The 14596-nt window shown below is 41.7% G+C and overlaps 1 protein-coding gene across 2 annotated transcripts in view; it reads right to left on the reverse strand.

Moving 5' to 3' along the window:
- EDC4 (enhancer of mRNA decapping 4) overlaps positions 1-14596 on the reverse strand; it is a 928397-nt gene that overhangs the window by 679515 nt on the left and 234286 nt on the right. For both annotated transcript variants that reach the window (XM_069740123.1, XM_069740124.1), the window contains exons 11-12: positions 14021-14120; positions 5294-5474 (exon numbers count right to left, since the gene is read on the reverse strand). In XM_069740123.1, coding sequence (XP_069596224.1) covers positions 5294-5474; positions 14021-14120 — 281 coding nt within the window. The remainder of the gene's footprint in view (positions 1-5293; positions 5475-14020; positions 14121-14596) is intronic.

Consider the following 14596-nt stretch of genomic DNA (forward strand, 5'->3'; position numbering starts at 1 on the left):
GTGGTTTACCCCCACATATGAGGTATCGGCGTACTCGGGAGAAATTGCCCAACAAATTTTAGGATCCATTTTATCCTATTGCCCATGTGAAAATGAAAAAATTGAGGCGAAAAGAAATTTTTTGGGAAAAAAAAGTACTTTTTCATTTTTACGGATCAATTTGTGAAGCACCTGGGGCTTTAAAGTGCTCACTATGCATCTAGATAAGTTCCTTGGGGCGTCTAGTTTCCAAAATGGGGTCACTTGTGGGGGAGCTCCAATTTTTAGGCACACGGGGGCTCTCCAAATGTGACATGGTGTCCGCTAAAGAGTGCAGCCAATTTTTCATTCAAAAAGTCAAATGGCGCTCCTTCCCTTCCAAGCCCTGCCGTGCGCCCAAACAGTGGTTTACCCCCACATATGAAGTATCAGCGTACTCAGGACAAATTGGACAACAACTTTCGTGGTTCAGTTTCTCCTTTTACCATTGGGAAAATAAAAAAATTGTTGCTGAAAGATCATTTTTGTGACTAAAAAGTTAAATGTTCATTTTTTCCTTCCATGTTGCTTCTGCTGCTGTGAAGCACCTGAAGGGTTAATAAACTTCTTGAATGTGGTTTTGTGCACCTTGAGGGGTGCAGTTTTTAGAATGGTGTCACTTTTGGGTATTTTCAGCCATATAGACCCCTCAATCTGACTTCAAATGTGAGGTGGTCCCTAAGAAAAATGGTTTTGTAAATTTCGTTGTAAAAATGAGAAATCGCTGGTCAAATTTTAACCCTTATAACTTCCTAGCAAAAAAAAAATTTTGTTTCCAAAATTGTGCTGATGTAAAGTATACAAGTGGGAAATGTTATTTATTAACTATTTTGTGTCACATAACTCTCTGGTTTAACAGAATAAAAATTCAAAATGTGAAAATTGCGAAATTTTCGCCAAATTTCCGTTTTTATCACAAATAAACACAGAATTTATTGACCTAAATTTACCACTAACATGAAGCCCAATATGTCACGAAAAAACAATCTCAGAACCGCTAGGATCCATTGAAGCGTTCCTGAGTTATTACCTCATAAAGGGACACTGGTCAGAATTGCAAAAAACGGCAAGGTCTTTAAGGTCAAAATAGGCTGGGTCATGAAGGGGTTAATAACATAGCATTTTGTAAAGAGAAACCAGAAGCTAGTGATAAATTATTATTATTATTATACATTTTTATAGCACCATTTATTCCATGGCGCTTTACATGTGAATACGGGGCAAATATAGACAAATACATTAAACATGAGCAGATAACAAGGCACACGAGTACATAAGGAGGGAGGACCCTGCCCGCGAGGGCTCACAGTCTGCAGGGGGTGGGTGAGGATACACTAGGAGAGGGAAGAGCTGGCTGTGCGGCTGTTCAGTAGGTTGAGGATCACTGCAGGCTGTAGTATAAATACAGAAGTGGTGACGTGTTGCTATTATACTTTTCCTCTGACTGTTCCACTCCAGTATTTTTAAGCCATACTCAGAAGTAAAACACTGAACTAATACTGAACGTGACCTTGACCACTTAGTGACAGAGCCAAATATTTAAAATCTAACCAGTGTCACTTTATGCGGTAATAACTCTAGAATGCTTCAACAAATCTCAGTGATTTTGAGCTTGCTTTTTCGTGACACTTTATAATTTATAATGGTAAATTTAGGTTGACATGTTTTGTGTTTATTCATACAAAATATGTGAAATTTTACACAAATGTTAACAAATTTGCAATGCTCTAACTTTGAATGACTGTTCCTTTAATCGAGAGAGACATACCACAGAAAAACATTAATAAATAACATTTCACTCTTGTCTGCTTTACATCAGCACCATTTGTAAAATGTTATTTTATTTTGTTAGCCTTTTAGAAGGTTTAATAATGTAGCAGTCACTTTTCATTTTTTCAAGGAAATTTACAAAATTTATATTTTAAGGACCTATCCAGGTCTGAAGTGAAATTGAGGGCTCTACATATTGGAAACCCCCAAAGGGGATACTATTTTAAAAACAGCACCCCTGACATAGTGAAAATTGCTGTCAGGTAGTTCATTAACCCTTCAGGTGATTTTCAGAAATGAATGCAAAGCAACGTGACAGGAATGAGAAAGTGTATTTTTGTCACCTAAATGTTTCTAATTTCTGAACAGGCCACTATAGCCGGCAGACTAAGGCCGCTATTTGGCTGTGAATTGCCATGGCAAACATCAGACCCACACAATCATGTTCCCAGGATTTCAATGTAGATAAAGAGGAAGCCCCCACACTCTGTTTATCATTTATATGATGCAAATCACTATTGACAGCAGCATCCGAGGATTTAAACAGATACGCAGAGTGCCAACGCGGATTTTTGCTGAAGCAGCAAGTTGTCAGCTATAGTGTGTAGCCGACAGCTACTTGATTGCCACCTGCATGGGGATGCTATATCGTTATATCTTAGGTCAGTAAAAAGACGTATTGGCGGTCATTAAAGGGAACCTGTCATCAGGTTTGGCCGATATAAGATACTAGCTATTGAACCCGTTCTACGCCCGGGTGGCTTGCATCTATATTGGTATATGGTCTCCATCCTGGTATGTGCTGCTCCATCCTGCGTCCCCATCCTGTCATGAGCTGCTCCATCCTGCGTCCCCATCCTGACATGTGCTGCACCCATCCTGCACCCCCATTCTGACATGTGCTGCTCCCATCCTGCACCCCCATTCTGACATGTGCTGCACCCATCCTGCGCCCCCATCCTGCCATGTGTTGCACCCATCTTGCGCCCCCATTCTGTCATGTGTTGCACCCATCCTGCTCCCCCATTCTGTCATGTGCTGCTCCCATCCTGCGCCCCCATTGTGACATGTGCTGCTCCCATCCTGCACCCCCATTCTGACATGTTCTGCACCCATCCTGCGCCTCCATTCTGACATGTTCTGCACCCATCTTGCGCCACCATTCTGTCATGTGTTGCACCCATCCTGCGCCCCCATTCTGTCATGTGCGGCTCCCATCCTGCGCCCCCATTGTGACATGTGCTGCACCCATCCTGCGCCTCCATTCTGACATGTTCTGCACCCATCCTGCGCCTCCATTCTGTCATTTGCTGCTCCCATCCTGTCATGTGCTGCTCCCATCCTGTGCCCCCGTTCTGTCATGTGCTGCTCCCATCCTGTGCCCCCGTTCTGTCATGTGCTGCTCCCATCCTGCGCCCGTTCTGTCATGTGCTGCTGCCATCCTGCGCCCCCGTTCTGTCATGTGCTGCTCCCATCCTGCGCCTCTGTTCTGTTATGTGCTGCTCCCATCCTGCGCCCCCGTTCTGTCATGTGCTGTTCCCATCCTGCGCCCGTTCTGTCATGTGCTGCTGCCATCCTGCGCCCCCGTTCTGTCATATGCTGCTCCCATTCTGCGCCCCTGTTCTGTCATGTGCTGCTCCCATCCTGCGCCCCGTTCTGTCATGTGCTGCTCCCATCCTGCGCCCGTTCTGTCATGTGCTGCTCCCATCCTGCGCCCGTTCTGTCATGTGCTGCTGCCATCCTGCGCCAGTTCTGTCATGTGCTGTTCCTATCCTGCGCCCCCGTTCTGTCATGTGCTGCTCTCATCCTGCGCCCCCGTTCTGTCATGTGCTGCTCCCATCCTGCACCACCATTGTATTATATGCCCCCCATAAGACGCTCCATTGTATATGCCCCGTATGCTGCTGCTATATATATATATATATATATATATATATATATATATATATATATATATATATATATATATGTATGTATGTATGTATGTATATGTATATATATATATATATATATATATATATATATATATATATATATATATATATATATATATATATATATATATGTATGTATGTATGTATGTATGTATGTATATATATATATATATATATATATATATATATATATATATATAAAAATACCATACTCCCCTATCGTCGCTGGGCGCCGAGTGCTGGGGGTCTGAGCAGGCGGGGACACCGGCGCGCTGTGGGGGTCAGGTGCCGGAGTCACCGCTAGCTCAGGCCCCCAGCACTTGCTATACTCACCTGTCTGTCCCGTTCCAGCGCTGCGCGCCACCATCTTCCGGCTCCTCTGGCTGTGACTGTTCAGTCAGAGGGCGGCGCCGGCGCGCATTAAGCGCGTCATCGCGCCCTCTGAACTGGGAACGTCACAGCAGAGGACCCGGGAGACGGAGCCGCATGCAGCGCTGGAACGGGGGACAGGTGAATATACTTACCCTCCTGGCGGTCCCTGACTCTCCGTTGGAGATCGCGGTACGCATTCAGTGTTTACGCATACCACGATCTCCTGGGAGCGTCACTCTGTGGGGGCCAGACTGCGCCGGCGCTTGCGCAGTCTATAAAGGCTTCGGACAGAGTGACGCTCCCAGCATTATATTATAGATGGCCACCCCCTTTCAGGGCTTATCTACAGCAATCTATAATGCTATAGATAAGCCCCCAATCCGACCTGAAAGATTTTAAAAAAAAAAAAAAGTTTTATTATACTCATCTAAAATTTCTATTAAAAAAAAAAAAATGGTCGCCATTTTCTGAGACTTGTAACTTTATTTTTCAATCCACTGAGTGCTTATTTTGCATTGATCTGATAATTTTAATGACTCCATGTCCATTTATTGACATACAGTAAGTAATTTTGATTGCCCTTTATTGTATTTTTTGTGGGAGGTTGTGGAGGGTTAAGAGTTTGGGTTGACCGTCTGATGTGTGTAGGCACCCCAGAGACTCATGAAATAAGGATGCAGCCTGAACTATTTAGGATTGCCTGTCCTTTTGTCCTCTAGAAGAAAAGCTGCAGCCAAAAGAGTCTAGAAAAAGCTCAGGAAGCAATATTGTGCATAGAATCGTCCGGCAAGATTACTGCCAGGCGACAAAAGTCTTAACTGTGTGATGTGCATTGCTCCCAAATTTTAAATCATAGGCAGCTGTTAGTGCCTATAAAAGTTAAATAATGTACAACGTTATGTCTCTCTCTAGAGATGAGCGAACCTGCACATCAAATTTTGGCATTCATATCAAACAATGCGAGATTTTTCTGAGATCCAAAGCTTGGGTCTCCATTGTTTTCAATGGGGTTCAGGTTCTGGTTCAGGTTTGGGCACAGTTCTGTGTCCTAAACAAACCTTTGGACAAAAGTTTGGGTCAGGTATCCGTATCCAAACTTCCACAGGTCAAATTATCCCTAGCCAACACCTTTACATTTTTTAGCAGAAATCCTCTATACTGGCAGTCTTACCTAATAAAGCTAGAAAGAAAACACATACCTCCACTGACATTGTCACCTTCTACTTCTGAAGGAAGAACTTCTGTATGTTGAAGACGGCAACGGCTAACATCTTGTATTCCAAAACTCAAAACAGGGTGGGTAAGTAAAAATTCAGAAACAGAGGTGAAAGCAGCACTTCCATTCTCCTGATTCTGGTATAATTCTATGACGTATAATACCTGCAAAAAATTGACCAAAATCTCATAAACGAATATTAAACTAGCCAGTCTGTTTCTTTAACATAATAGTTTACGCTTCAATGCACTTTTCTGAGCCAAGGCCAAGAGTAGTTCCAGTGGTCAGGAAATTAGAAATTATATATTTACATGGTGTGGTGTGGTGTGGTGTGGCACTTTTTAAGCCATAGCCAGTCCTAGCCTTCCAGCTTAGAACAGATATTTCAAAATCAGATGTATTAATTGGTAATAACTTTGGAACACTTCTTCTGAGCTAACAGATTTAGACAACTTTGTTAATTGCGACGCAACGTACTTTGGGATTGTGGGAAATTTAGGTCGATATGTTTTTTTTTTTTTTATGAAAATGTCAGATTTTTATGCAAGCTTGGAAAAATTGCAATTTCTAAAAATTACTGAAGGTAAGTGACCATAAAAGAAAGTTACGGTAACATTTACCATATGTCTACCTACATCAGCATTATTTTTAAAATGTTTCCTACTTTCCTCAAGAGTTAGAAAAAAAGTTAAAAAAAAAAAATGGTTGATTAATTTTTAATTTAATTTTTTTTTGTTAACACTAATTTAAAAATGACACCCATCAAAAAATTCAAAACTGCATTTAGGAACTATGAAAAACTCTTCAAGTGCTTCATGAGAAACAACAGAAAAGTGGAATAAAATAGATAAGTTCATTGTTTCCCAATAAAAAGATGTTTAGCTTAAATCTTTTGATTTTCACAAAGGGGTAATAGGAAAAAAAAACTTCACAACTGTTAAGGCTCATACTCACATGCGAGAAACTCTGATGAGTCTCGCACATCAATACCCGACACTGAACCCGACACTCAGGAGCGAAGCGTGTGGCTGCATGTATTGCTACGCGGCCGCACGCTCCAATCCGAGTGCCAGGTATTGACGTTTGAGACTCATCCGAGTTTCTCGCATGTAAGAATGAGCCCTATGAGGCTACTTTCACACTTCGGTCTTGTGACGGCTGTCGCAATGCGTCGTTTTGGAGAAAAAAACGCATCCTGCAAAGTTGCCCCCAGGATGCGTTTTTTCTCCATAGATTTGCATTAGCGACGCATTGCGACTGATGGCCACACTTCGCATCCACCGTGCGATGGATGCGTCATGTTTTAGCGGACAGTCAGCACAAAAAACGTTAAATGTAACTTTTTTGTGCATCCCGTCCGCCACTTTCGACAGCGAATGCGTGGCCGAAACTCCGCCCCCTCCTCCCCGGACTGCAGAATAGGCAGCGGATGCGTTGAAAAACTGCATCTGCTGCCCGCGTCGTGCAGTTTTTTCTCAAGATCCATTGAGCCGACGGTTTACCACGGCTCCGTACCAACGGAAGTGTGAAAGTAGCCTTAGTGTTACTCTGGAACAGTGCTATACCTCATATATGGTCAGTAACAACTGTTTGAGCACGCTGCAGGGGTCAAAAGACGAAAGTGCAATCTGTCTTGAGTATTTTTGATAGAATTGAGTGTGTCCAGAATATCTAGAGACCCTGAGGTGCCAAAACAGCAAAATCACTAACAATTGATCCAATTTTGGGAAGTACCCCAACGAAAGGAATTATTTTAGAGAGATAGTGACCACTCTGAAACCACAGGGATTTTATAATTTTATAATATTGGGCATTAACCCCTTTCCCAACACATGCGCCTTACTAGTACTGCTCTGCGGGAGGTGCGTTCCCTCAAACAGCAGTACCAGTATCTGGCACCGGTCGGGTGGCCTCACGCTGAGTGCTGTGGTGGTCGGGCGCACTGATATGGCCCCAGCGTCCTTGCGAGTCCTGCAGAGAGGTGGGTTGTGGGGGCGCCTGCTGAGAACAGGTGTTGGCATGCCTCCTTCCCTGCATGTCAGATCCTGATCAGACATTCTGCTGTGCAGAGTGTCAGATCTGCAAACTGACATTATATGGTGATGTCTCATACTGGGACAATGTAAAAAAAAAAGTATATACACACACACACACATATATATATATATATATATATATATATATATATATATATATATATTAAAATGTGGAAAAATATATTTTTTTTAAATTTCTAAAGAAAAAAAAATTGATTGTGACTTGTAGGATCCCTGCTTCCAACAGGTGGCGCTATAGAGTTTAAGTCCTATTTTTCTCTGAAGAGGCAATTTGCATATTAAAGAGAGAAAAAATTTCAATACATTTATGTAAATAAAAAAAATAAATAAAAAGTACACGTTTGGGTATTGTCGCGTCCGAAACGAGCCGCTCTATAAAAATAGCCTACTAATCAACTCCTTCAGTGAACACAGCAAAAAAAATAGAAAAAAAAAAGAAAAACAATGAGGCAAAAACAGTGCTTTATCATATAGACATACAAAAAGTTCAATAACATGCGATCAAAAAGACGGATGCAAATAAAAATGGTACCACTGAAAAAGTCATCTTGTCCCACAAAAAGCAAGCCGCCACACAACTCCATCAGAAGAAAAAAAAAGTTATAGCTCTCAGAATAAAGCGATGCAAAATAATTTTTTCTGTAAAATAATTTTCATTGTGTAAAAGCACCAAAACCTAAAAAATGATATAACACTGATATCATTGTAATCATACTGACCCGAAGAATAGAATGGCTAATCAATTTTACCATACATGGAACGGTATAAAAAAAAGAAAAAAGAAAAAAAAAGCAATTCCTCAATTGCAGGTTTTTGTTCATTCTCCCTCCCAAAAATCGGAATAGAAAGCGACAAAAAAAGTCAAGCGCACAAAAATGGTACAACTAATGTCAGCTCATTCTGCAAAAAAACAATCCATAACAAGAATCTGTCGGACGAAATTTAAAAAAATTATAGCTCTCAAAATGAGAGCATTATACTGCCTCTGTACAAATCCCTAGTTAGACCGCACATGGAGTACTGTGTCCAGTTTTGGGCACCGGTGCTCAGGAAGGATATAATGGAACTAGAGAGAGTACAAAGGAGGGCAACAAAATTAATAAAGGGGAAGGGAGAACTACAATACCTAGATAGATTAGCGAAATTAGGATTATTTAGTCTAGAAAAAAGACGACTGAGGAGCGATCTAATAACCATGTATAAGTATATAAGGGGACAATACAAATATCTCGCTGAGGATTTGTTTATACCAAGGAAGGTGACGGGCACAAGGGGGCATTCTTTGTGTCTGGAGGAGAGAAGGTTTTTCCACCAACATAGAAGAGGATTCTTTACTGTTAGGACAGTGAGAATCTGGAATTGCTTGCCTGAGGAGGTGGTGATGGCGAACTATGTCGAGGGGTTCAAGAGAGGCCTGGATGTCTTCCTGGAGCAGAACAATATTGTATCATACAATTATTAGGTTCTGTAGAAGGACGTAGATCTGGGGATTTATTATGATGGAATATAGGCTGAACTGGATGGACAAATGTCTTTTTTCGGCCTTACTATGTTACTATGTTACTATGTTAGCAACATTTTTTTTAATTTTCCCAAGGGTAAAAGGAGAAGTTGGACCCCAAAAGTTGTTGTCCAATTTGTCCTGAGTACGCTGAAACCTCAAATGTAGGGGGAACCACTGTTTGGGGGCACGGCAGGGCTCGGAAGGGAAGGAGCACCATTTGACTTTTTGAATGAAAAATTAGCTCCAATCGTTAGCGGACACCATTGATAAAAAGGAGTACCAACGGAGCAAAAGGCTCACTGGTGGAGACTCACTCTGATTTAATCATCCTTTTGTATCGTTCAGTATGTATCTCTGCACTACATGTTTGTAAATTAATAAATATTTAGATTTTGCACTACCCTTTTACTCCGTTGGTACTCCTTTTTATCAATGGTTTATATGGAGTTAGTTTGCCTTCTTTGTTGCGGGTTCTTACAGCACTTTCTAGTGCTTTAATTTCCCTGCTAAAATGTTGCCTAGTTCTGTTATTATGTTAGCGGACACCATGTTGCATATGGAAAGTATGTCGTGTATGTCAGGTTGGTGTGTGGTGTGGTGTAGTGTACGTCAGGTTTGAGTGTATGGTGTAGTATACTACACCACACATACACCAACCTGACGTGTACTACATCACATGTACACTACACAGCAACCTGATGTACACTACGCCACATACACCAACCTGACACACTACGTCAGGTTGATGTGTGTGGTGTTGTGTATGCCAGGTTGGTGTGTGTGGTGTAGTATGCACCACACACACCAACCGGACGTACACTATACCACACGCCAACTTGACGTACACTACGTCACACACACCAACCTGACACTAGGTCAGGTTGATGTGTATGGTTTAGTGTACGCATGCGTTATACAGTGCCATTTGTATGATGTGCACAGACAGTTTTTATCGCCTTCTGCGTAGCACTATAGGGCTGGAGGACATGTTTGTTGTACCCCAGGGCACAGTCCGGTTTGTGGACCTGTGCTGGGGTACCTCGAACGGTTGTGGCTGTGGTGCCGGGACCATGGATTATTGTTAAGAAAGAGAAGTCCCTTTTGTCTTTGAACTTGACCACAAGCATGTTGCCGCTACTTTGGGCTCAGCTCTCACCCTTTGGGAAAGTCTGCTCAATTAACAAAAAAGGGAGACCCCTCTGGTTTCTGTGCACAGTACCGCAAACTGTGGTAGCTCTGGCAGAGAGGGATTGAAAGAGTGGGATAGTTGTATAAAAGTTATCAACATACAGATGGTAACCTTTGTCAAGCAGTGGGTGGACGAAATCACACACTATTTTCCCACTCATCCCCCAGAGCAGGTGGACATTCTGGGGGCTGGATCCTGGTGTCCTTCTCTTGGTAAACTCTAAAGCTGTGAGTGTACCCTGAGGAACTCTCACACAGCTTATAGAGTTTTATCCCATACCTCGCCCTCATGCTGGGCAGGTACTGACGGAACTGAAGCCTCCATTTGAAGTGGATGAGGGATTTATCCACACAAATTTCTCTTTGGAGAATGTACACTTCAGCAAACTTGTTGCTGAAGTCTTCAATAACCGGCCAAATTTTGAACAGTCTATCAAAATTTGGGTCATAGCGGGGAAGGATGTCCGTATTGTCCCTAAAATGGAGAAACTTATGAATCGCCTCAAAACATTTGCAATCATAACCATGCCATATATTGAAGTTTGATATAAAATATCAGTATTCCATTATTGGCAAATTTCTGGTTTCTTCACAATCCCCATGTAAAGGACCAGTCCCCAATATTTCATCGTTTCTACATAGTCAATGGGACTCCAAGTAGAAAATGATGAATTAGGGTTTTCGGCAAAAAATTGCAGGGCATACAAGTTGGTTTGCTCCACCAAAAGACTGATAATTGACTCAGAGAAAAAGACTTTGAAAAATCAGGAATCCGTGAAGCAGAATTTCCAGGGACGAGGTTCCAGGTGGGGGCACTCGTGCTAGGTTGGGTGTCACACTAGCACTAGGTTGGGGGTTACTTACACTTGGATGTGTGTCTTCTCCCCCGGGCTCTGGACGATTTCTCGTCCTGCGACATCTTGGTGGTAGCGAGTCTGTGTCACCGGAGGAGGAAGAGTGGGAGGAGTAGAGAAAGGTGGGTTCCTCTCCCTCGCTATCAGCTTCGGAGGCAATAAATATGCCTCCTTTGCTGAGTACAACCTTTGTGACTGGGATAAGTGAGACATTGTGTGTGGTACGTGTGCGTATGTAAAAAAAAAATCAAACCTTTATTGTTTATTTATTAGTGTGCGTGTGTTTGGTGAAACTTTCTACTGATAACAAAGCAAAATCTGTGTAATAAATACAATAAATAATCCTATAAATAATCCCAATACAGCAAAAAGGACTAATAAAACGTAACTTTTAATACTCAAAAAGTAACCTTAAAAAAACACAAATCACCCAAGTGAAAAATAAACCATAACAGGGGCTATGTCTCTACCATATAACGTGATGGTCCATAGAGACTAGTGAGCCCTCTATAGGATAAAACAGAACTCGACTGCAATAACAACAGCCAGAATCCTGATTGCTGAGGCAGTGAATATGACAAAGCTGTGCCACCAATGTTTATATGTGGACACAGCAAATCTACTGCACTCAGTCACATAAGACCAGAAAAAACAGTCCTAGCATATATTGTAAAAAATACTTGCTGGTGTTTAATAAATATACATATAAATAAATAAGGAACGGTCTCACCAATTCCAAAGCGAGGGCAACGGAGCACCAGATAATCCCCTGTTAGGTAGACATCCAGGATGCGAAGGGATGACAGTCCCTATATCAATCCCTATGGGGCTATAAATAGTCTATCCCCCAAAGCTCCTGCCCTTACAAGGGCAGTCCACAACTACCCCTATACATAAGAAGCCCTGCACTCTCCCTTATAAATTCGTCCCTACGCGTTTTGTCCAAGACAACTCTTCAGGGGACATGCTTGCTTGTAGAGAAGGAGTGCCTAAATATTAAAGTAGAGGGACATAAAGTCCTGCCGCCCTCTATGCTGTTTTTTCTGGTCTTATGTGACTGAGTGCAGTAGATTTGCTGTGTCCACATATAAACATTGGTGGCACAGCTTTGTCATATTCACTGCCTCAGCAATCAGGATTCTGGCTGTTGTTATTGCAGTCGAGTTCTGTTTTATCCTATAGAGGGCTCACTAGTCTCTATGGACCATCACGTTATATGGTAGAGACATAGCCCCTGTTATGGTTTATTTTTCACTTGGGTGATTTGTGTTTTTTTTTAGGTTACTTTTTGAGTATTAAAAGTTACGTTTTATTAGTCCTTTTTGCTGTATTGAAACTTTCTACTGCAGGAGGGGGCTGTCAGGCGCAGGGGGGCTGAGGAGATGCAGGAGCCGGCAGCAGCAGGTTGATCAGGTAGGTGATCACCAGCGGTAGGAGGCGGCTGTCAGGAGTGGGGGCAGGAGGGGGCTGAGATGTGTTACAGCAGCAAGGAAGGGTGATCACTGGGGCAGGGGGGTGATTACTTGGGCGGAGGAGAAATCGGACAGCGGGGAGAGCGGGGAGCAGCAGAGGGGAGTACCAGACGGCAGACAGGCGGCGGTAGCGGCAGTCAGGAACCTCACTCTCCAGCTACCACGGAAGGGATGAAGCTGGAGAGTGATGGCAGCCATGTTTCACTCCGCCTCTCCACATCTGATTGGAAGGATAGCGTCACATGGACTCTAGCTCCAATCAGAGCTGGGGGGTGAAACAGAGGTCACGGGAGCGATCGTGGCCACAAAGGGAAGGGGGGGGGCGGCAAGGGGCATACAAAATATTGCTAAATTTTCAAAATGTGTGCCAAATTTCCGTTTTTTTAACAAATAAATGCAAGCCATATCTAGGAAATGTTACCATCATCTTAAAGTACAATATGTCATGAGACAAACTCAGAATCACCAGGATCCATGGAAGCGTTCCAGAGTTATGACCTCATAAAGTGACAGTGGTCAGAATTGAAAAACTGGCCTGGTCAGGGAGGTGAAAACGGACTTTGGACAGAAGGGCTTAAATGAAAAAATACTTTGTTTTCAGTAAAATATTGCTTTATCCCCAAATTTTTCATTTGCCCAAAGTGTAATAAAAGAAAAAAAACATACAGATGTTGTGCAATTTCTCACTGACATGGCAATGCACCCTATATGTGGCCAGAATCTGTTTAGCAGGGCTCAGCAGGAAAATAGCGCCAACTGTGTTTTGAAGCAAAAATTTGTCTGGAGTTGTGTAAGACAAATCAAATGAGTAAATGAGAGGGCTGGGGTCAGACAGAATACAAAAGAGACTCACTCAGTCTGCCTTAATATAGTGAATAGTAACATTTTGTCAGAATCCTGTTTTTTTTCTTCTTTTTTTTTTTTGAGATTTAGTAAAAACCTGACTTGAAAGGGATCACAGTTTTGTCGTGCAAGTCTGCAGTCACATAGTGACTGCAGGGCTTGTGAATGCTCGCAGCACGCAATGTCAGGATTCTCCGTTATTGGGTGAAGATGGTCATGAGCAATATGCATACTCTTTGACACAATCCGACTAGACATACAAGTGAATTGAGTGCATATCTAGTTGCAACATGGCGAAATAATCAAATTGCATACTTGAGGTCTTATGACAAAAGAATCCTGACAGCAAGTAATATGTGTGAAGTGATTATTCACAAGTGTTTCATGACTCATGCCGAATCTAGACAAAAAATATTTGTTTATTGTAGTGTGCAGGAAAAATACATAACTAGACTTATTCAGATTTTTGGAGGCAGAGCAGAAAAATTAAACAGCAGTCTAAGAATGTTATTTTTGCTTAATTGCAATTCACTGGGCGGTAGAAGTGAGAAACAATTCCTTGGGACAGTAAGATTACGGCAATGTTACATTTATATTTTTTTATAAATTGATGCTTTCACACACTAAAAACGCTTTCATTTTTTTATTGAAAAAATAATTTTGTGCTCTGACATTCTTTAAGTTATAACTTATTTTTTGAAGGTCAAGTTACCATGTTGTGGTACATAATGTTTTTTTTGTTTTTTTTTATTAAATAGAAAGCGTAGTTTACATTTTTTTCAAAGTACTTACTTTTCTATGAACATCAGTAAGTATCAGAAACTCTGCAGATAAATCTAGGGAAGCTTTTAATCCTGGTAGGACACTGGAGTTAAAGGGGTCAGGAGAAAACCTAGCAGAAAAAGAGAATAAGCAATTTAAGTTGTCAATTTCAAATCAAATGAATTGTTCAGAACAAGTCACTGTGTGTAAATGGGAAAGAACACTCTCTGCATACATCAGCAGAGAAAAACGCAAATTGCATCTACAGAATGGGAGGAATAAGCAACAGCACGTGTGAAAAAGACTTGGGTATACGAATAGATCACAAACAAAATAAAGTAGCACTTTGTAGCACTATAGCATGGAAACATGAAATATATGAAATTTGAATTGCATTACTGCACAAGACAATATGAAAAATTGACAATACTTAGCGCATAAATTAGACAGTCGTGGGTAATTTCATATCTTTCATGCTATAGCACTACATAGTTCTACTTTATTTTGTTGGTTATATATGGAAATGGCAACTCTTAGTAAGCACCAGTACACACCTGATTTCTGTTTGTAAGTGCTTTTTGATAATAGATCACAGACTACGCACGA

This window comes from Ranitomeya imitator, chromosome 9, assembly GCF_032444005.1.
Source record: "Ranitomeya imitator isolate aRanImi1 chromosome 9, aRanImi1.pri, whole genome shotgun sequence".
In the NCBI taxonomy this organism is placed as follows: Eukaryota; Metazoa; Chordata; class Amphibia; order Anura; family Dendrobatidae; genus Ranitomeya; species Ranitomeya imitator.